Consider the following 21,765-nt stretch of genomic DNA (forward strand, 5'->3'; position numbering starts at 1 on the left):
TTACTTGATAATTTCCCTTAAATATAAAACATAGTGAGATTTTTCTTTCCATTGTATAAAAAATAAAATTTTCAAAACAAAGAAAGATTATTGTATACTTGTACTCTATATAACGCCATATGTGGCCATCATCAAAGTAATTATTATAGCATCAATACAATTTTGGGATGAGGATGGGCTGAGCCAAGGGTAGCCTGGCCTAGCCTTGGTCTGAAGCTAAAGCGAGCCCATATGACAACTGCAAGGTCCCTTCCTGTATGTTGGCCTATATACGACTGTCCAAAATTGAAATCGAGCATGCACGGCTGAACTACCCAACAAAAAAAGTGTATTGGAGTTGTTTCATGTCATGGTTAAGGAAAAGTACCCAGAGACCATTTACTTTTAGTATAAGGAGGTTAAGATCACTCTTGCCCATCACATTTTAAATCAAGTGATTGTAAATGTATTAAAGTTTAAAAAAAAAGAAGTTGTTGTACTTCGTGATACATCTCATGCCATCCAACTTGATATCTAATTGCTGGGAGTGATTGTAGGTAATCATGGTAAATTGCCCCATAGTGTACAAACCCTTATTTTAATTGGATTGTTTATAAAGAGACCATTTATCTTTAGTATATGGATGTCACAATCATTATTGTCCCTTAAATTTCAAAATAGGTGATTGTCAAAATATCATTGAATAGACAAAACTCCAAAAAAAATAATTTCTCGGACTTCGTGACTCACTTTAAGCCATCCAATTTGATGACATCTAATGAGTGTGAATGATTTTGATCTACATGTACAAAAAATAAATGGTCTCTTTGTAAACAATCTTTATTTTACATATAGAAAGAAGACATCTAAGGACCTGTTTAAGAGGTTTGACCAAATAATAGTGAACCAAATGTTAGTCAATAGAGACCCAATAATGGTGAACCATCTGCTGACACAACAGCATATGCAGTCTGAGACAGCCTGAAACACAAATTTCCTGCGAGAGATGATAGAATTTTTGGGCAACGTTAAGCTAAGCAACTCTGAAAATCTCCTCATAATCCACCCCATGCTCATGGGTGTAACCTTAGGGCATCAAATGAGTGATCCATCAACTAGAGTGTTAAATTTATATCAAGTAGTTCTCATAGGGAACTTACCGGCCAGAAGTGATACAAGACGACCTAAACCTTACCTTTATTACGTGATGCATCTTAAACATATACATACATGTATCCTAGGAAAGGATGAACAGTACATCATGGACAGAATATGCAGAAGTAACAAAAAAAAGAACCCATAAAAATCGAAAAATAGAAGTAAAACATAACAATCCACTCTCAAATGGACGATAGAAATTCTCCTTAACACCTACTTAGTGGTTAGAGTCTTTAGTTATTTCCTCAGTAGGCAATTCCCAGTTTGCAAGCAAGTGACATTCCACTCTAAAATTGAAATAAACAATCAGGCACAACAAGAAGACACCATCATGATGATATTAATTGCATCAATGTCCTTTTGATCATGGCTTATGGGTTCTCAATGAAGCTATTGCTAGTAGGATCATCAAGTATGAAGGTAAACGGCACATTTCCTTCTGCACAGGAATTCAATTTAATAAAAAACTGGTCCAAAGCTTCTGCTGTCTCAAGATCAACCTTCTGATATAATAGCACCTAGATAGACCAAGAATGAAAGTTTTTGGAAACAAGGCTTACCCTTCTCTCCTCTGCAGCTCATAGAAGTATCCGTTCCACCTTAAGTAGAACCAAAAAAGAAGAAGAAGATAAGGTTGTGAAACAGTGAGGGAAAGAAGCCGACAATGATGCATAACAATCTCTGCAGCAGATAACAATCTACTGTAGGTCTCACAAAAATTTCTTTTCTAGACTTTAGAGCATGAGTCATGAGATACCACACATATCTGATTAAAAAAAAACCATACATATGTGGGAGAGCAGCGGGTCTGATTTGGTCTTCACATTCAAGCTGACTTTTTCTTTCGAGGAATGAAAATATAACAAGAGGCATGAAGATCCAATTAAGACATTTGTAAGTTAGCACTTGCTCTTTCAAAATGGGTGATAGGTCGGGAGGATTTAGAGCTCTTTTGGAGCTCCAAACCAAGATTTTTAAGGACTAAGAAATTCTTTTGATGTGCCCCCCACACCTCAAAATTAGTTTTTTAGGTGGATGAAGGAAAACATTTGGTGCTCCACCTGTATCACGCTATCATTTCCCTTTATTTGGTGAAGATCAATGATGCGACCATAGAAATCTGACCTAAAAATAAAATTGACTGGAAGGTGGGAGGCACATATCATAAACCAGTATTTAGCACTATGCATGCAAGGATTGCCAACCAGAATATTCCGAAATAAATCAAGATAAAACTATCGAACAATGGGCATTTCCTAAACTACGATTTTTCATATAGTAACAAATGAATATATACAATTTACTAGGGATTTATTGGGCTCATGATTTGGTGGCCACTGGCCAGAGCATTGACGGCTGCAACAAAGTGTCCAATGTTTAAATTCCATCGCTGACCTACCCAAAATAGTAATAATACCATACAATCTACTGATGAAAACATAAATTTGATTTTATGTGATTTCCCTTAGTGCAAGATGATGCGCCATGATGCTCCACATCAATCATTATGGTGTCCATAACACAACCCTAATATGAGCTTTTATGGCTTTCACAGCCCTCCATCACTGGTATCAAGCCTAGAGACTATAAAGAGCCTAAAGTCATCACACATATATTATCTCCAGAAGATTCTGATCACTTGATCATGTGCATAAACACATATTTTTGCAAATACTTACATTTCTCTCTACAGTCATATTCAACAATGACATGGTAAACATCAGTGGGCAATTACCTCTGAAAAAAGTAATTGGACATGCCTATCAAGTGTATTTTTCAAAAGATTAAGATGTTTCAATGACAGCTTGACTATGGTATTCAATCTCAATGTTCAGGGCCTCCATGCAAGCATTTCCTGTATATGAACTAGACGCAAATGTTCTTTCATATACTAAGGAGCACTGATCTTTCTAATGCCCCATCCGTTTTGGCTACTAGTAAAGCAAAAAAAATCAACCGCATAAGAATTTCTTCAGCAACTTTTCGGCTACACAAGGAGATGGTAACATTCATTACTGCACTTATTGATGCACCTTCTAGTGGATGTAGCTAAGAGTTGATTCTTCAACAGATAGTAGCAAAGCAATCTAACTTTTTCAAGTGTGCCAATAAACAATGTTTCTTCCCTTTCACACATTCCATGCATTTCATTTTTCTCCCCCCCTTCTTCCCCCCCCCCATTCAACCCAAAACAACCATCTACTTTCAAGCGAAGTAATTCATGGAAAAGGCATTATTTGCTCAATTTTCCTTTTCGGACAGAAACTAACATCAATTCAAAAACATCAGAAGTCTCCTCACATATATTTCTCAAGTTGTCTCATCAGTAGAATCTACGGCTAAGAGGAATCCTGACACTGGCATATAATTCTTGCATTGAAATTTTTTAAAGGATATGGATAAGCGAATTATATAAAAGACTCGTCATACAAATGGATACTGCGAGAAAGGGAGAGAAGCACATGAAAACTCTTACTAGAGATCGCAATTAGGACCAACACATCAACTCGCTTCTTTGTTTCCCAGTGCACATGCTGCAAAGATATTTCTATAGCGCAACAATCTATATCCCATAACAGTTTGGAAGACCCTATTAGCAGACCATACGTCATTAAGCAAGTCTTCTTCCTCAATGATCTACAGTGCATGCTACTATGATCTGACAATTCACCAAATGAATGGTCTAGATCAGTTGTTGGAGGAGACTCATTTTGACCATATCTAGGGTTCAAATTGAATTTTTTTTTTTTGGAGATTCATTATTGAGATGAAGAGAGTATGTGCAAAATTTTGGGTCATACAAATGCCACAAACATGGTTTTTAAGAAGTATGATTGTATTATACTACGATACAACCGTTGCATGATATCACTGCTTATTTCTTATTCTTATTTTATAGGGATTGTATGCAATTAGACCACTTACTTACAACCATCTGACGTGAAATCTGATAGTCACGTAGTTCAATAAATTTTATTTTGAAGTTAGACCTTGATCAATAAATAAATGCACTTCATATATAATAGTCAAGATTAATTGTAACCACCGTGTACCAAAAGATAAACGGTCACATTATATACTTTATATATATATATATATATATTTTTTTTTTACAAAATTTAGTTATCAGCTATTTAACAATCTTACTCTTTGCTGACTATTTCAATTTCACCTCACGATTGTTTTTTTTTTTTACATGGTTCATTAAAGGAAATAATTTTATATAAGGTATTGGCCTATTATGTAGATGGTATACCTAAAAAACCTGCCACAAAATCTTGCCTGCATGCTGGGAAGCCTTCTAATGGATCATCATAAACTTGAGATGTATGGATATGAAAAAATAAATAAAATACTTCGAGTCTTGATTGTTGAGATGGTCAAAGTGTATTTTCTATAAATTACATTAATTTTTATTTTAGGAGGACAAGAGTGGACAGCTACAAGACATACCAAATGGAAAAATTGGGAGGGGGACTTAAATAGATATGTAGGGAATGATAGTAGAGGATATGGGAAGAGGACATAGAGGATATGAGTTTGGTGACATAAATGCCATGGGTGAGGCTATTTTAGATTTTGTTATGGCCTACAACCTAGTAATAACAAATACTTACTCTACAAAATGGGATGAATATTTTATAACATATAAAATTGGATAACACAAAAGCCCTATAGATTTCTTTCCAGTTAAAAAAATAGATTGATTATCATATAAATACGGTAAGGTTATCTTATGAGAGAGTTTGACTACCGAAAAAGAAGAAGTACTGTTTGATAATTATAGTGTGATATAGCCTCCAAGCTTAGTTTCATGAGGGAGTTATTTTATATGAAAATATTTTTATATAAATTTTTTTATACGAGCCAAACATGTAACTAGATCGATGAGGCGGACCATTTACCGATAGATCCGTGTTTGATATCTTGACTTTAGACTTGTCTGAATCAGTGATCCACAAAAATGTTAAAAAACAAATTAAAATATGAGTTTTTGGGTGGGGACACATGCAAGACGTTATAAAATATAAAATAAACTTTACAAAATATTTAGGGTTTCAGGGGGGAACTAGGAATTCTCACACAATTATCAAAACCGGACCAAACTGGTAATCCGATCAACAAAATTGGTGACCGGGCCCTTACCCTTCCCAACATAAGCACTAAATCTATATTTCTTGAGAACCGATTGTTGACTAGTTGGACCGATTTAATTGCCGATTTTTTTGATTCTCTTGGATGACTGGAACCCTACCGTTCTTGCTATTTTTTGGCATGTTTTTTTTTACATATTTTCTATTTTAACAGCACATGAATTTTATTTAAAAAATATTTAATCTAAAATATCTATGGTAAAGCCTAACTTTATAACTCATTTAAAATTGCAATTCAAGCATTGGACAACCTTTGCATAGATCATCCTGGCTTGAATATTTGGCTTGAGGAGTTTACTACATCTTGAATTTAAGAAGCCCTTGTATTGCAACACGATTGAACTAACTGTCTTAAAGGAGTGGAGCATACATTCCCTATAACAAATAAGCTAGCTTATATGATTGTGAAAAAAATAAGGATTTCAAGCTCTAAAAATAAGCTATATTATAACAAATTATCTAGACTTCCCATTTCGCCCTAAAAATAATTGTTCAAAGATATCCAAGATCTGTATATGTTTGAAGTTTCAATTTTTATTATCCATGTTGAAAATTTGATTTTGGAACCATCATAGATATTTTCGTTGCCTAAAGTTGTTTTTCAGACAAGGATTTGAGGTGAGGCTTTATTTTGTCTGCATAAAGCCTGGGCCTTATAGAAATTCATCCCAACTTCACACGTTTACATGTCTCTCATTTGTGTTTCCATTTCCCGCCAAACATTGCTTCGCAAATACCAACTAGGGTGCTCTCTCCATACCAAACGCGCTTCCCTCTTCTCCAACTGCCAGTCGTCTCTCACATGGCCTCTCTTTCTCTCTCATCCCTCTCTCTATCATCTGCTCCCCAATTATTGTCGAAGCCACTAAAGCCATCTCAAGCTTCATTGCTCTCACCACGGTTTCTCTCTCTTGCACCTGAATCTCCCCAATTTCAAGAAAAACACGCACATAAATGCAAAATCCGTCTCTGAATTTGCAGCAATGGGATTTTCTGATGGTTTGAATTGGATGCCGTCAAATCTTGGCTCGGTCTTTCATTCAGAGAAGGGCACTGCGGTTGCACTAACCCTATTTTTCTGTCTTCTCTGCGCGTGTATTGTTATAGGTCATCTATTGGCGGAGAGTCGATGGACTAATGAATCTATCAACGCCCTAATTTTGGTAATTCATCTCAAAATGTTGAATTCCACTGCACTTTATGCTTTCCCAATCGTTGTGAATTACGGTGAATTCCACTTCACGTCCTTACTTTATCATTATTTCAGGTTACCTGTTCTGGGTTAATTGGTATTTTACATCTAATTATTTGCATATGATTGCTCCATCAGTCAATTAATGCGCTAATTATTGGCAATTCCTCTCAAAATGGTTTATTCAACTGCGTTTTTCTATTTTTCCACTATTTTGTTTTATCCTGAAAACCAACTTGTATTTCTACTTTTCTCATTATTGCAGTTTATTTTAATGTAGTTTATTTGATGTCCGACATCTGATTATTTGTGTGTAATTTCTCCAAGTATGGTTATTTCTTTCAAACTTTTTCTTATTGTGCTTTTGTTTTTTAATCTTCCGTCACCCTTTCTTCCTCCAGTATTGTTTGTTCTATACCTATGTTCATTTGAGGTTGACCATTGATATTAATGATATTTTGTGTATAGTGTCATTGTTATGATCATTATCATGACTATCGGATTGCCATCTGATTAAGTTGTTATTTTTCATTCAATCAATTGCACATTTTGTTCGCCCCTTTTTGGATTAAACTTCTAGTGGATTGAATCAAACCACTTGCAAATTGGTTTTTGCAAATAGCGATCCGGTTATTTATATACCACATTAGCTAACCGAACCCAACAGAGTCCAAGCCTGAGCCCGACCTTGACCTGGACCGGATGTGGTAGGGCCCAACCCTAGACATGAAAAGGACCCTGTCACACACACACACACACGGGGTCAAGTTGACCCTGACCTAGATAGGTCAATCATGGACGTTGACCCAAACCTAGTATGGTCCTGCCTTCCAGGTCGGACCTGGGGCCAACCCGGCAGGTCCAGGGTTGCGGTCGAGACCTCAACCTCAGTAAGTTTGATTTGGTGGGTAGCTGGGTCAACTCAACCTGTTTAGCATCCTTAGATCACATGATTGTTTCATTTGCTGGATCATCAGTTTATATGCCTTTATTGAAACATGTGGCCTCATTCTTACCCCTTTGTTCCTTGAACATAGGGCCAGAAAGAATTTCCATTTAAATACCTCTCTTTCTTTGCTCTATTCTTTAATGTGGGATTAAAAATACCTCGACTTTCTGTCTCTTTATTATAAACTCAGGAAAAAACTGATTTGAAAGTATATACTATGTTGAAATACAACTGGTATTTTTCAAACTAAAATACTAACATTGCATGGTTTTGTTATTTTCATTCTTTTTGTCTCATTTTCTTGATCATCATTTCATATGCCTTTCCTGGAATCATTGATGGTTTCATTATTCTTGTTTTCTTTGATTTGTTTCATGCTCATTTATTTGTGTTCTTTTTACTTTTGTTCAGGGATTGTGCTCTGGTACAGTTGTTTTGTTGATCAGCAAGGGGAAAAGTTCTCATATACTGGTTTTCAATGAAGAGTTGTTCTTCATATATCTTTTGCCTCCCATTATATTCAATGCAGGGTATGTTATAGGTTGATTCATTTGTCAAGACTTTTGCTAAATGTACTATCAAGTAATGCTCTGTTTTCTTTTTTGAATGAAATGAAAAAGACCACTAAGAATTGTAATTTCACAGTCTCTCAAGCGAGTGTATGGATGATTACTTTTGAAGTTTATAAGTGGGAAATGTAACTAGACAGTCTTAAAATTGCAGAACGAAATCAAAGAGGCAAACTTCTATTGAAACCTGAAAAATACAAAAAATTATGCTTTCATAATTATTATAAAATGTTTTTCATGTTTTTGATGGTTGGACTAATAGAAGCATATTTTTTGTTAAGACTTGAGTTAATTGAAACCACTTGTTTGATTGTGATCGTTGTACCTTATAATGGTTATCAACAAAGCAAGCTGCAAGATAGCTACAGTAGTCCATAAACAGGCTTTTCATATCTAACTATGCATATCAACTCTTAACCAACATGCCTCAATGGTTAATATACATAGGACAGATACTTTTTCCTTTCTCAACATGGGAAACAATTATATTATTAGAGTACTCTAGAACTATTGGTCCGAGCTCAAAACGACAGTGTTTGAAAATATTTATAGAATAATATGTGTTTTTCTCTTCACATAGCATTCTTCGTGGTTCTCCTTGGAGATATGATCATCCTTATTGATAGATATATTTACCCATACTGGAAGTTTGCTTTTTCAATTCCAGTTGAAATACGTGAAAGACTAGGATGCCATCAGTTTTGTACAATTGAGCTTTAAAAAAAGTTAGACTACGGATTTGTATGGATTTATTTTTGGATTAATTTGAAAGAAAATTGATCTTTTGTTATGTTCATGGATTCAGTAATATTAACATTTCAAGGCTTATAGGGGAAGGTCCCAAAATAAACCTTCATTGAATGCTTGGGCTGATTGGTTTTTTGGATCATTGATCCTTCACATGACGTGAATTACAATTTTCTGGTATTCATCTTTGTTTTTTTATCGAATCAAAAAAGCTTTGAAGCATGTGAAGATTTGCAGCTTGAGAAGATGGATTTCATAAGGCTTTTATACTATGCCTTGGTTTACATGATCAATCTGCGGAGATGTGAACATTTTGCAGCTTGAGAAGATGGATTCCAATACTTTTATACTATGTCGTGGTTTACATGATCAGTCTGTGGAAGTGCCGAAAAATGTGTTTATTGCGTGTTGGGTTAAGCCCCTTCATGTGCTAGATGAAATGGGCTACAATAAGTTACATGCTGTTGAGGGTAGATGCAATTATTTACAATATAGTTCTTAGAATAATATCATTAGAATTATTTACAATATTATTCTTAGAATAATATCCATAGAAGTAGTATTATTGGAATAGTTTCTGTATTAAAATTTACATCGAACAAGAACATCAAGCTAATAAGCCATAGTGGTTATACAATGGTATGTTAAATGAATGCTCTTTAGGGCATACAAACATTTTCATCATACTGGTGTTTCATGGCCACATGAGTCTTTCTTCTTTCTTTTACTCTTTCTTCTTTTTGCTGAGCGGGTTATAGCTATGTCTCAATTGTTGATTTTCATAACTGAGTGATAAATCTTGGTTATCATAAAAAAGGTGTAATTAGATCATGAGAAGCTCGACAATCTTAGTTTTTGACATTTTAATTGAAACCTTCAATGATTTTTCCAGTTTCCAGGTTAAGAAAAAGCAATTTTTTCAAAATTTTGCAACAATATTGCTATTTGGAGCTGCAGGGACACTCGTATCTTTCTGCATAATTTCTCTAGGTAAGTTGTGATCATCTCTTGCCTGATTTTGTCATATAGTTTAATATTTACAGTTTAAAGATCAAATTGTTAGTATATACTATTCAATACAAAATATTAGGAGCCTTGGATATGAATTTTTTTGAGGTGTTGGAGGGAGTTAGTCGCTAAGATAGTTCCAGGGCTAATGGTTCCTTTTAGACCTGTGTCATATAATATGTGAAATGTATGTGAAATGTACTTTCTAATAAATATCTCCTACATATTTGCTTTAGTCCACCCTTAGTGGCAAAAAGCAGGATGCTGCATGCAGGGTGTTATTTGAAACTTTTTCATTACGCAGGAAATTTTACACAGTACTTGGATTTGCCACATAAACCAAAAGTAGATATGCAGTTACTATTCTGATTTCTAATTAAAATTTATTGCAAGAATCTTCTAGTGACTGAAAGCTAAATATAAAACCATTGACTTCTTGAGTTATATGTTAAACTATTAAATTTCAATTAATCAATTGGGTGTGACAAAAAGTCTTGTTAGGATCAGTTTAGTTCACATGGGTTTTAATAAATGATGCTAAAATACGAAGACAACTCTATAGTATAATTTCCATTATGCAAGCGAAGCGTTCCCTCCCTTGGCTTGTTTGAGATGTAACCAATCCCTTTCTGCTAGACACATATCAATGCCAATAATTTTGCATCTTGTTTATGAATTGGCCTCTCCTAACTTATCACTAAGTTCTAATGATTGTTGATGGTTTTTGGGATTGAAGTAGGTCACTTCCACTGATAGACATGTCATTATAATATTGTACTATGTACGGATTTCTTGAACCAATTGATAGCCGTGAAGATTTGTTGTAGCTTTTCTACAGAAACTGTGCTATTCATACTGTCATTTAGGCTTTAACATGCTGACACCTATGTCTCTATTTTTTCATCATATATGCGAGGGCCATGCAATTTGTTTATGATGTAGGGCCAAGAGTCTAGGTTTGGTTTACTTCGAAAGTTATATCCTGATGTGGAAATCAAATGAAAGTAATAATCATGCATCCAGTTTAGGGGCACAAACTGAAGAACTTGAAGAGGAAAGTAGAGATTTCTAGTGCTCTCGTTTATTTAATGATTATGCATTTTACTAGGATCTACAAAGCTAAGAATTGAATGGGTTAAAAATTTACACTTCCAACGTTTTGCTAACCAAAATTGAGTGTAGCACTGATGATGTGTGCTTCTGTTTTGAGTTAGACGGGCAAATATGCTGCTAAGCAAGCCTGGTTATTGAGAAGACAACAAATATAAGGAGAATCCACAATATGAGTAGAGATCTAACATTACATTCTTATAGAGAGTATATTATTGATGAGAACTTATCAAATAAAAAAGTATGTGTGTGATAAAATTTAAGCAGTCATTGGTTAACATAAGATTTCTAATATTTTTCTAGTATTTACATTCTTATAGAGATAGTATATTATTGATGAGAACTTATAAAATAAAAAAGTATGTGTGTGATGAATTTAAGCAGAGTCACTTGTTTAACGTTACTTGATCTGACATGTTTCTGTCCAACGCTAGCAATGCTTTGGTAATGTTGGACACTCTAGTAATGTATTAGCTATCGGAAATTGCACTTAATTTTTAGTATCAGTTAGTGGGAATGTCAAGGGTCTGTCATATGCCCTCCTGTAGATGTAATGATCACATGGGACAATAATGATGATTTACTGGCAGATGCACTATGCGACCTTATAGAAAATCCCCAAGGCATTGTTGATTTATATTTTGATTTTCCTGACTCATCTTCAAGTTGTTGGCTTCTGATTTATTTCAAATCCTGCAGGTGCATATTTCTTGTTTAAAAAAATTGGTATCAAATCCCTCAAACTTCGAGAGTATCTAGGTGAGATAAACCATGGAGTTCTCCTTGTTCTGTAAATATCAAACTTTTGTCTTGTTTATGAATGTTTAAGTTCTATATTACATCTGGTTTCTTTGCAGCTATTGGCTCTATTTTTTCAGCTACAGACTCTGTTTGCACACTACAGGTATGCCTTAAGATGATGAATTTTTTTTCTTCTGCGATTCCCTTACTGTGATACATGGCTGCCATCTGACCTCCTGAATGTTTGAATGCTAAAGGTTCTCAATCAAGATGAGACACCCTTGCTTTACAGTCTTGTATTCGGGGAGGGAGTAGTGAATGATGCTACCTCTATTGTACTATTTAAAGCAGTCCAGTCACTTGATTACAACAATATTGATGTTGTTGAAGCATTGAAATTATGTGGGAACTTCCTTTATCTCTTTTGCACTAGCACTGCACTGGGTGTGTTGGTGAGTATTAGAGGATGCAATAGTTGTTAACATATTGGCATACTAGTCAAATTTCATTTCTAATTTGTGGTAATGGAATTGTTCATTAGTTATTCATGTCTTTTATGTCAAAATTTCAGGCTGGGCTACTAAGTGCTTTTGTCATTAAAAAGTTGTATTTTGGAAGGTCAGTAGTGGGTGCTGTGACCTGATACTAATTTTTGCTCATCATGTTGTAAATATCTGGCACGTATCTCCTCATTTTGTTTTCTCCTGGTTCTTTGTTTCTTCTCTTCTTTTGATCAGTGACTAGCCTATGGCCAGAGATCTTTGACCAAAGGCAAGAAATCTCAAATATGCTTGAACTATATTAACCCACTAAGGATAATTAGCCACACCGTACATGTCTATTTGGATGTATGCAAATGTGCTTGCTGGCTTATTAGATCTGTAGCTGATTGTTCATGCCAAATGTGTTCATGTCAAAGAATATGACTCCTAGAGATGATTAAACAACCAGAGAATGAAAGCAATCACACAAGCATAACAAATTCACCCACATTCATAGCTGATTATTCATGCCAAAAGTGTTCATGTCAAAGTATATGACTACTAGAGATGATTAAACCACCAAAGAATGAAAGCAATCACACAAGCATAACAAATTCACCCACAATCACATATTATTATGGGCTTTTGTTATATTATCGGGAAATAGGAGTTCCTGAGGCCCTCCAGTACCATGTTTCATTTAAATCATTCTCATTTTCTCCAAGAATGAAGACCTTAATTTGGGCTTCAAGACCCATACAGACAAAGCATGAAAGAATGAAACATATTGCATCGAAATCTATGGAGACCTGATGTACCTTGTCTATCAATGCAAGGATTGGTGAAGCTGCTGTTTTCCACTTCTCTAGATGCCTTGAACCAGTTTCTCTCAAATTATCTGAAATGTTCCCGGAGTTGCAAAGAATGCTTTGGGCAAAGGCTCAGTCTTGAAAGTCTCTGAATTCCTTTCGAAGTATATCTCACCCTCTCATAATTGTGAAGATTGCTGCTGATTTTGTTTCCATATTTGTCCAAAACCAAGTTGGTTGAGTCCTCTCTCTCACTGGAACATTTCAAGGATGATAAAGCATCCAGAATTCCAGATGCAAATTAAATGACAAACTTTGATAAAAAACCCCCTTCAAAATATTGAAAATTTAATCTACTTGAAAGTTTGGTGCCCATATGTAGCAGTTTTTTTTAGTGAATCTAGCAGTTTGCAGCAAGCCAATGATTCATTTCCCAGGAATGGGGTTGAGGTCGTGGTGGTAGCACCACTTGAGCCTCAGCTACCGGTCTAGGTTTCCATTCCTACTGACGCATTCGAAAACCGCTAATTATTTCTAAAAACAGGTAGGGGCCTATCTTCCCCACTGATAATAACAATAACAATAACAATAGTTCATTTCCCGTATGTCTTTTAAATGTGTATTTTATGGACCCCATCCTTTGCCAGGATCTTAGAGCATCTCATGAAGAACACTTTTACCAAAGGACCCTATGTATTTATGGACCCCATCCTTTGCCAGGATCTTAGAGCATCTCATGAAGAACACTTTTACCAAAGGACCCGGTTTCTATGCGGCCAAGCTCGCATATGTAGAAATGCGAGCCTCTTAATAAATCTATTTTTGAGATGGATTTTAAGACTTAATTTAAGGAATGTAATCTCTAACATGGAGATCATGAATATGAATAAATAAATAAATTTTAAAAACTAAAAATAATAATTCTAGTAAGAAAACATTTGGACCGTTAGTTTCCATTGTTTTTAGATGGAACACCTACTTACATCCATCTTTAAGATGGATGCTTTACGCTTTCTGGACCGCATATGTAGAAATGCGGTCCAGCCCACATGAAACAATTTTTCTTTATCAAATCTCACAAAAGAATATGCTAAAGTTAGTGAGAAATCTGATCTTGAAGTTAGAATGGCAGTCAGGCGGATGTATAATGCTTGCCCGTTAGTGATTGGACATGAACAAGATTTTCAGGCTAGATTGGTTGTCAAACACTGTTGGCTTTTTGACTGCGGGTGTACTAAAAAAGTAGATCAAAATGTTTAAGTGCTACGAAATTTGGACAGTAGGCTTATAATGCCTTAGACTAGAAGCTACAAAGTTTCAACTCACTTTTAGCTTCTTTGATAGGTCTTCAAAGTTGACGATGGTAAAGACATTCTGACCGCCAATTAACCTCAAAAAAGTGGGTCAAATAAAATCCAACTGATATGAAACTTGGACAAAAGAATTATAAAGCTTCAACTATTCCCATACGGTTCACTAGGGTTTTCTAAAAGTTGGCCTGTAGTTGTGCACTTATATGCATGTTTGACTGTGGGTAAAGATTGATTTTGTATTGTATTCACACCAATCTTGATGGAACTTAAAACACAGGTTAATGGAGTATGATTCCATTTGAGCTCATTATATTGAGTTTCAAAAATGACTGAGTCAAACTTATGGAGCCATAGCTAACTGCTTGGGTCAAGTGTGATCCAATCCCTATGCAATATGGACCATCGGTTTATCATGCCTCTATTACTTAACCATCCAGGTTTCACTTGAATCTGAATTCAATATGGTCAGATTGTAGGTTGCTCAATGGCCAGGCTGAATGGCGATGTTTGACCGTTGGTCTGCCCATTCCAATACCTTATGTGGCTTCTATTTGCGCTATATTCACATTTTAGGCTCTATCATACGGCTTTTCTCTGACATAAATGATTTCTATACCAATTCCCAGGCTTTGTGCCTTAAAGATTGATCAATTAGTTTTGACCTTCTATCTTAACTCTTATAGACATGCCCGGACTTTGATGAAGTCCTGTTTGAGTTTGTATGGATTTTTCATGTGATTCAAAACACACCCAAACACTAATTTATTCTAGTTTTGTGGCTTAGTGTTGTTGCACCCGGTTTGTATTAGGAAAATAAAAGAATTGAAACTTGCCAATTAGTAGGATCCTTATCCAGTATACTCTATTGTTGGAGATAATTTATTGGGAAATTTATCAAATTATATGTAAGAGCTGAAGAATTTAACATTCTACCATCCAAGTATTTTGTTTTAATTTCAAAATAACCATAAAAAACACATGATCTTGAATTGAAATAGTTTCAATAGGTAAAATGTTGAACTGTTATTTTTTATAATTTTTTTTAATTTCTTTGGTCACTTCATAAGTTAATATCATATTTTGATTTTATTTATTTTTAAGGTGAATCTTCCACTCTTTACTTTTGTTTTCAGTGGTAAAATGTCCATTTATCCGTGCAGGCATTCTACTGATCGTGAAGTTGCACTCATGATGATCATGGCTTATCTGTCATATATGTTGGCAGAGGTGATTATATCTTTGAAGTCATTTACTGTTTTTTGTTGCCCATCAGAAAAAGAAAGAAAAGAACTGGTTCTAAATTCTTGGCATATGCTTCCTAGATGGTGGGCCATGGTTTTTGGAGAATGTGATACTTTGTATCTTATGGTTCCTAAAGTACGCCTCTCCATGCAGATTTTCTCACTTAGTGGGATTCTTGCAGTTTTCTTCTGTGGAATTGTCATGTCACACTATACATGGCACAACGTCACCAATAGCTCACGAATTACAACTAAGTAAGAGTGAGTTTCCCTTAGATTTTCCTTTGTGTTTTGTTATTTTATTAAGAATTTATTTTATTTGGTTGGCATTAGATTTTATTTGAATGTATAGTTTTTATATTTCTGTAGTGTTGTCATGTTTCCAAGAAAACATCCTTCACATGTTCTAGCTGTTGGTGGAATATAAATTCTTCTTGTGTTTCTTTAATCTTGTTGGTTTGGATATTTTAAATGGGGAAACTCTAAAACTGATAAGTGGTTTGAAAACACCCTAGTAAATGACAACTGACTTTAAAAATATCTTTAGTGTCTAATATGCACTTTTCTTGATCAAATACCAAGCATGACATTTTCAACTTCCTTATGCAAGAGCGCTGGTGACCATGGTGAGTGGTATTATGAAAGTTTCATGCTGTTCATGGCTTCTTCTTGCTCCTGTATGCATTAATTAGCTGTTCCTAAAGTGCAAGAAGGGGGAACAAAGGCCTTTATTTTTAATAGGATTTTCATTTAAAAAAATACTCTGGGGAAATTATTGTAAAATAATATTACATATACATTACTTTTCACAAGGGAACTTTTGGAATTGTTTAATTTGACAAGTACGAAACAGGGCCAGATCATAACAAAAAAATAAGGAAATGATGGTACAATCGATATTGGAATAAAGAAAGTTGGATGCTATTCTGCTGGACTTTATGCACACGTGCTTGTGTGTGAACATGTGAATATATGTGACTCAGATAAAACAAGAATATAGTTTACACATGCCCTAAATCAACAAACACCATTTTGATTAAAATTGAAGTAAACAGATACAAGGATTACCTCAGGAAAGTTGGTTTCACATGCTCCTGGGTTGGTTTAGCCAATCCTTTTAGACAACCCGGCCGGGATATGCCTCACCACTGTAGTCTCCCCAAAATTTGGGCCCAACTTGCATCGTTTGGAGGCCCAAGTGCCCTTTCCTGTATTTGCGGCAGCTTTTTGGTATATATGGTAATCCTGTCAAAGTTATCAGCGGCATAGACTGGGAAGCATCATAGACCCTTATATTTTGAGTGTTATAAGAGTGTTATAAGGTATGAAAGGCCCTGATACCTGCCTTCTGGCTTCAAATGGGCCTTTTCTTGCAGGTTCATTATTACACGATTCATTAGGGCGGCGATGCAAAAATCTGTGCAAACACATATTTTTGAGGTGCTTTCTTAAATTAGTATTTGCCAACACTCGTAAAATTTTCTCGAGTACAATAGCAATATGAAAAGTCTGTTCTCAATATAGTGTGAGCTTTTTGGTATATATGGTAGTGAAATACTGTCAAAGTTAACAGCGGCATAGACTGGGAAGCATCATAGACCCCTTATATTTTGAGTGTTATAAGGTATGAGAGGCCCTGATACCTGCCTTCTGGCTTCAAATGGGCCTTTTCTTGCAGGTTCATTATTACACGATTCATTAGGGGCGGTGATGCAAAAATCTGTGCAAACACATATTTTTGAGGTGCTTTTTTAAATTAGTATTTGCCAACACTCGGTAAAATTTTCTCTTGACTACAATAGCAATATGAAAAGTCCGTTCTCAATATACCTCAAAGCAGAAAATAGGGGCTTCTCACAGTTTTGTACGAAAAGTGAGATTTAAGATATACTTCATTTTTTTTATTTGTTACGATCCTTATTGTTTGTCATTTCCTTATTCTTATAATCTGCACCTGTTTCACCTATTCAAATGCAAGCTTTTGGGATGGAATTAAAATTCGGTAAATAACAGGATCTTAAAGTGGTGGTACTCACATTGTTATGGTAAACTGGTGGCAGTTTCTTGTTATTTGTTGCAGAATATGATAATCGTGCTCTATAATACATCACTTATTAGAATAATGGTATACAACACAATAGCTCAATAATATAATATTTTTCTGATGAGATTGTAGATCATTCACTTTTGGTATAAGGAGGTCACAATCGCCCTTAGCCATAAGATGTGAAATCCAACAACTTAAAGTGAGTCACATAGTTTGAGAAATTAATGCAAGAAGGAGGTTTGAGCTTGATGCAAATGGCTAAAATATCTTCCGCTTCATATAATTATCAATCCAATAAAAAGTTATTCTATGTATCAATCCTTACATCTCCTACAACCAGTGGAGTGACTGTGAGTTTCGGTATGTTGGGAGATATCATTATTGCCGAAACCTGTTTTGGACTTTGTGCCCTAGCAATAATTCATCTCCAACCTCCTGATTTCATATGTAGCTTTCGATACGATTGTGACTTCCTTATACCATAAGTAAGTAGTCCTATTGTATACATTTCCTTTTGTGATTCATGATTTCTCTAGCTTCCTCACCTGCATACTTTCTAAAGATAGCTCCTTATATGGCAAATGATGCATATCTTCTCTCTCTCTCTCTCTCTCTCTCTCTCTCTCTCTCTCTCTCTCTCTCTCTCGTTAAGGATCTTTATTGGCAGGATGTCATAATAAGAATATCTTTTATTTTATACATTAAAGCAAGATTTTAACTATTTGCCGGATTCCCATTTTCCAGGCATGTATTTGCAACAATGTCTTTTATTACGGAAACTTTTATCTTCCTCTATGTTGGCATGGATGCCTTGGACATTGATAAGTGGAAAACAAGTGAAGCAAGGTAAAGTAATTTATACTGTCTTATTATCAATGGAATACATGTTTTTCCTCTCTCTTTTACCTCTACGTAAGTTTTATTTATGCATCAAGAAATAATGCTCCTTCAGGGCAAAGGAACAGATCTGTTGGAATTATTTGTACCATATGGGGTTGGAAATTTTAAAACTTTTTGCCGAATTTGTTTTTCTGATTCACATTGGAGAGCGACATATGGGTATTGTTTCTGCATCTCTCTTTTCAAAGTCATCTTTAAGTTACTTGTTCATGTAGTTGATGGATTCTACCATTTTGTTGCTTTAAAGTGGCTTTGGTAGAGGAGATAAATTTGGGATAGAAGTGTCATTTGAAAAATTTATATGAATACAATTTTGATGTAGTGACTGCTTTCTGGTTATTCCTCCAATTTGATCAGCGTGCCTCTTGAAATAATTTTCCTCTCCTCATTGATCCTTCATCTTTGATGGATTCCTTCTAGGATTTGAAATTCCACTTGGCACTTTGATGTGACAATGCTCAACTATATCTGTATGTGACAGCAAGAGAATTTTGGGACAGTGGTCGTGAGATTTCTATGGCTTGGGAAATTGTTCCTCGCCTATAATGTATTGATGATTATTTGTCTTTGTTAGTGCTTCTGGAAGTTTAGATTTAGACTTCAAATTTGATAATGTTGTCATCAATAGCCTACATTGCATGAGATGAATATAAATAGGATGGGTTTTGGAGGACAGATGATGATAGCTTTTCTGGTTTTATTCTTTCTCTTTAATCTTTCCATGCTTGGAATTTGGTTCTCATATTTCCATCCATTTGCTGCTTGCCAATTGTGGCTATACGATATTCCTTGAAGGCCTTGATCTTCTGTTGAATTGTATATGTTCAACAGGAACTGCATTAATGTTTCATGATCTTACTTGGTTATGTTTTTGTCTAATCCAGTGCAAGCATTTTTGCTGCTATCAGTGCAACGCTATTGGCCTTAGTTTTGGTTGGAAGGGCTGCCTTTGTGTTCTCCCTTGCATATATCTCTAATTGTTTTAGGAGGTTAGAGAGTACAAAGATAAGATTTCGTCAACAGGTTAGAGCTTATTGAATCTGAGGCTCACTCCATTCTTTTGAACTATTCCAAACAAAGAAAGATTTTTCACAAGGCTCCTTCAAATGAGATTTTGAACATTGTTGCTTTCAGTTTGTAATCTGGTGGGCTGGTCTCATGAGAGGGGCAGTAACCATAGCTTTATCCTATAATGAGGTAATTATGAAACTTTCTAGCTTGCTCCATGATTTTTGCCTTCCATGGGATTTTTGGCACTATAGAATTTTAATATGATTTGGCAGTTCACAGTATCAGGATCTACTTCATCGCGGGAATATGCTCTTATGATCACAAATACCATAATTGTGGTTCTGTTTAGTACAATGGTATGACCATCCACCTGTGGTTTATTTTGTCATTTATCTCAATCTTCCCTACACAGTTTGGTATAATTGGAACTAAAGAATGTGATGGGAATTGGAAGGACTTCTCCTCTCATTAAGTAGCTCTTAATCCATCACTTTTGTGGGATTATAAACAAAACATCAAGGTGGATAGTTAATCACTTAATTGTCATGCTTTGGGATAGAAATCGCTTTGGATAGAAATTTCTCTCTGAGTTTGCTGTGAGCATTAAACTGCCAAAAAAAAAAAGAAGAAAAATCTCATTGAGCTGGTAAGTGGTAACGAAACCTCTAAATAGAGTATACGTGTTTGTCATTGTTTCTCTTTGTTATAGTGTTTTGAACTAACCAAACCCAAATGAAAACAGGTTTTTGGGTTGGTAACAAGGCCTCTGATAAGAGTCATGTTGCTTCAACGTTCAAAAGTTGATCACGTCAATCAACCCGAGCCGTCCAGCCTGGAAGATCTACAGCTCCTCTTTCTTGAAGAGCACAGAAGTGAGAATAATCAACAGACTTTGTCCAGAAGAAACAGCTTTAGGTTATTACTAAAAGCTCCCACCTCTACGATTCACTATTTTTGGAGGAAGTTTGATGATAGTTATATGAGACCAGTGTTTGGCGGACGTGGGTTTGTTCCTTTTGTTCCGAGCTCGCCAACTGGTGCCAATGATGAAAATATATGATCATTGATGGCTCATCTTCATTTGTTTGGATGAACCCTTCAGAACGGGATATGCATTTCCTTCCAATATCTCTGGACTATTCATTTGTATCTTAGTCTTGCTTGTGTACTGGTCTTAATTAAGTATCTATTACATGTGAAACATGGTAAGTAATCTCCTTGAGAGTTTGTTTGTGAGGTAACTTCATAGGTGTCCGAAAATCTCTCAATAAATTCTAAAAGAAGAAAATATAAAAATAAAATCTTCATAAAAGAAAGGAAAGGTGTGTTCTCTACATTTTTGTGTCAGTTGTATTCATTTATATTATGATTTATGATACTTTTCACAGTTATATTTATATTTACACTTGATATGTTGTTTTGAATCATTGTAAGAGGAAATATCAAAGGATAAAGTATGGTTTTGAAATCAAGAAATGGCATTTTTAAATATGAAGATGTTTATTGTTAGTGGGGATGGTCTCCTTGGTTTTGAATCTTTTGATAAATGCATTCATGCATGCTTTATTGTGCATTATTATTAGGGATTCTATATTATAAAGCTATTTACTTTTGATATAATGCTACATTCAGCCTTATGTAGGACGTGTTTGTTGGTAGAAAGCTTTAAAAAAACGGATTGGTGATCTGGATCTGCCACCCCTAAAGATCGGGTCGGATTGGCAATCCAGATCGGTGAATCGGCCGAATTAACAGTTTTGACCTTAATTTTTTTTAAAAAAGTCACTAAAGTTTTAAAAAATAAAATTTCTTATATTTCCAAAGAAATTGGGGCATTGCATGACAACTAAAAGGTGGTTGTAAGTTTGTTATCTTGAAGGTAAATGGCCTTCCACCCCCTTATTATTATTGGGAAATACCTAATGGATATTTTTTAGATTATTTAGTGCAATTAAGGGGCATTTCCTTGTTTTTCCTCAAGAAGGGTGCCAGCTATGGGAAAAGAGTGGGGCCCAGTTCTAGAGAGAGAGGGTCCTAGATTTTGAGAGAGAGATAGGAGGGAAAAAAGTCTAGATTTTTACAGAGAGGAGAAGGGCCTAGTTCTAGAGAGAGGACTTAGATTTTGATAGAGAGAGAGAGGAGGAGAAGGGCCTAGTTCTAGAGAGATAAGGACCTAGATTTTGATAGAGAGAGAAAGGAGAGAGAAGGGCCTAGTGCTAGAGAGAGAAGGGCTAGATTTTGTGAGAGAGAGAGGGAGAAGGGCTTGGTTTTAAAGAGGAAGTAGGTCAAATGGCCAAACCAACTAATTTCTTAGGAAGAAAGCGAGAGAGAGTAGGCCCCAGCATATAATTGCCA

The 21,765-nt window shown here is 35.3% G+C and overlaps 1 protein-coding gene and 1 long non-coding RNA gene across 10 annotated transcripts; one reads left to right on the top strand and one right to left on the bottom strand.

Moving 5' to 3' along the window:
• Positions 1 to 1,149: 1,149 nt before the first annotated feature.
• Positions 1,150 to 2,045, bottom strand: LOC148783958 (uncharacterized). Its single transcript, XR_016042796.1, has 2 exons — positions 1,698 to 2,045; positions 1,150 to 1,576 (listed from the first exon to the last, which is right to left on the bottom strand). It is a non-coding gene; the product is annotated as an uncharacterized LOC148783958 (long non-coding RNA).
• Positions 2,046 to 6,002: 3,957 nt separating this feature from the next.
• On the top strand, positions 6,003 to 20,623 carry LOC18440641 (sodium/hydrogen exchanger 1). 9 transcript variants are annotated; one of them, XR_016042814.1, is made up of 14 exons: positions 6,003 to 6,454; positions 7,844 to 7,962; positions 9,641 to 9,738; positions 11,566 to 11,625; positions 11,724 to 11,770; positions 11,865 to 12,059; positions 12,179 to 12,225; positions 15,372 to 15,438; positions 15,607 to 15,713; positions 18,244 to 18,345; positions 19,284 to 19,422; positions 19,534 to 19,596; positions 19,683 to 19,766; positions 20,153 to 20,623. XR_016042814.1 is itself a non-coding variant. In XM_011627409.3 (14 exons), exons 1-14 carry the CDS (start codon positions 6,275 to 6,277, stop codon positions 20,468 to 20,470), a joined length of 1,620 nt encoding a protein of 539 aa, XP_011625711.1. In that variant the 5' UTR covers positions 6,003 to 6,274; the 3' UTR covers positions 20,471 to 20,623. The 9 variants fall into 9 exon arrangements, 3 of the variants coding, with proteins under 3 accessions (XP_011625711.1, XP_020526837.1, XP_088705889.1); XR_016042815.1 differs by having other exon boundaries at positions 19,690 to 19,766; XR_016042807.1 differs by having other exon boundaries at positions 15,635 to 15,713.
• The last annotated feature ends 1,142 nt before the right edge of the window (positions 20,624 to 21,765 follow it).

The sequence above is a fragment of the Amborella trichopoda genome, chromosome 1 (assembly GCF_054954075.1).
Source record: "Amborella trichopoda isolate Santa Cruz 75 chromosome 1, AtrichopodaSantaCruz75HAP2 v2.0, whole genome shotgun sequence".
Classification (NCBI taxonomy): Eukaryota; Viridiplantae; Streptophyta; class Magnoliopsida; order Amborellales; family Amborellaceae; genus Amborella; species Amborella trichopoda.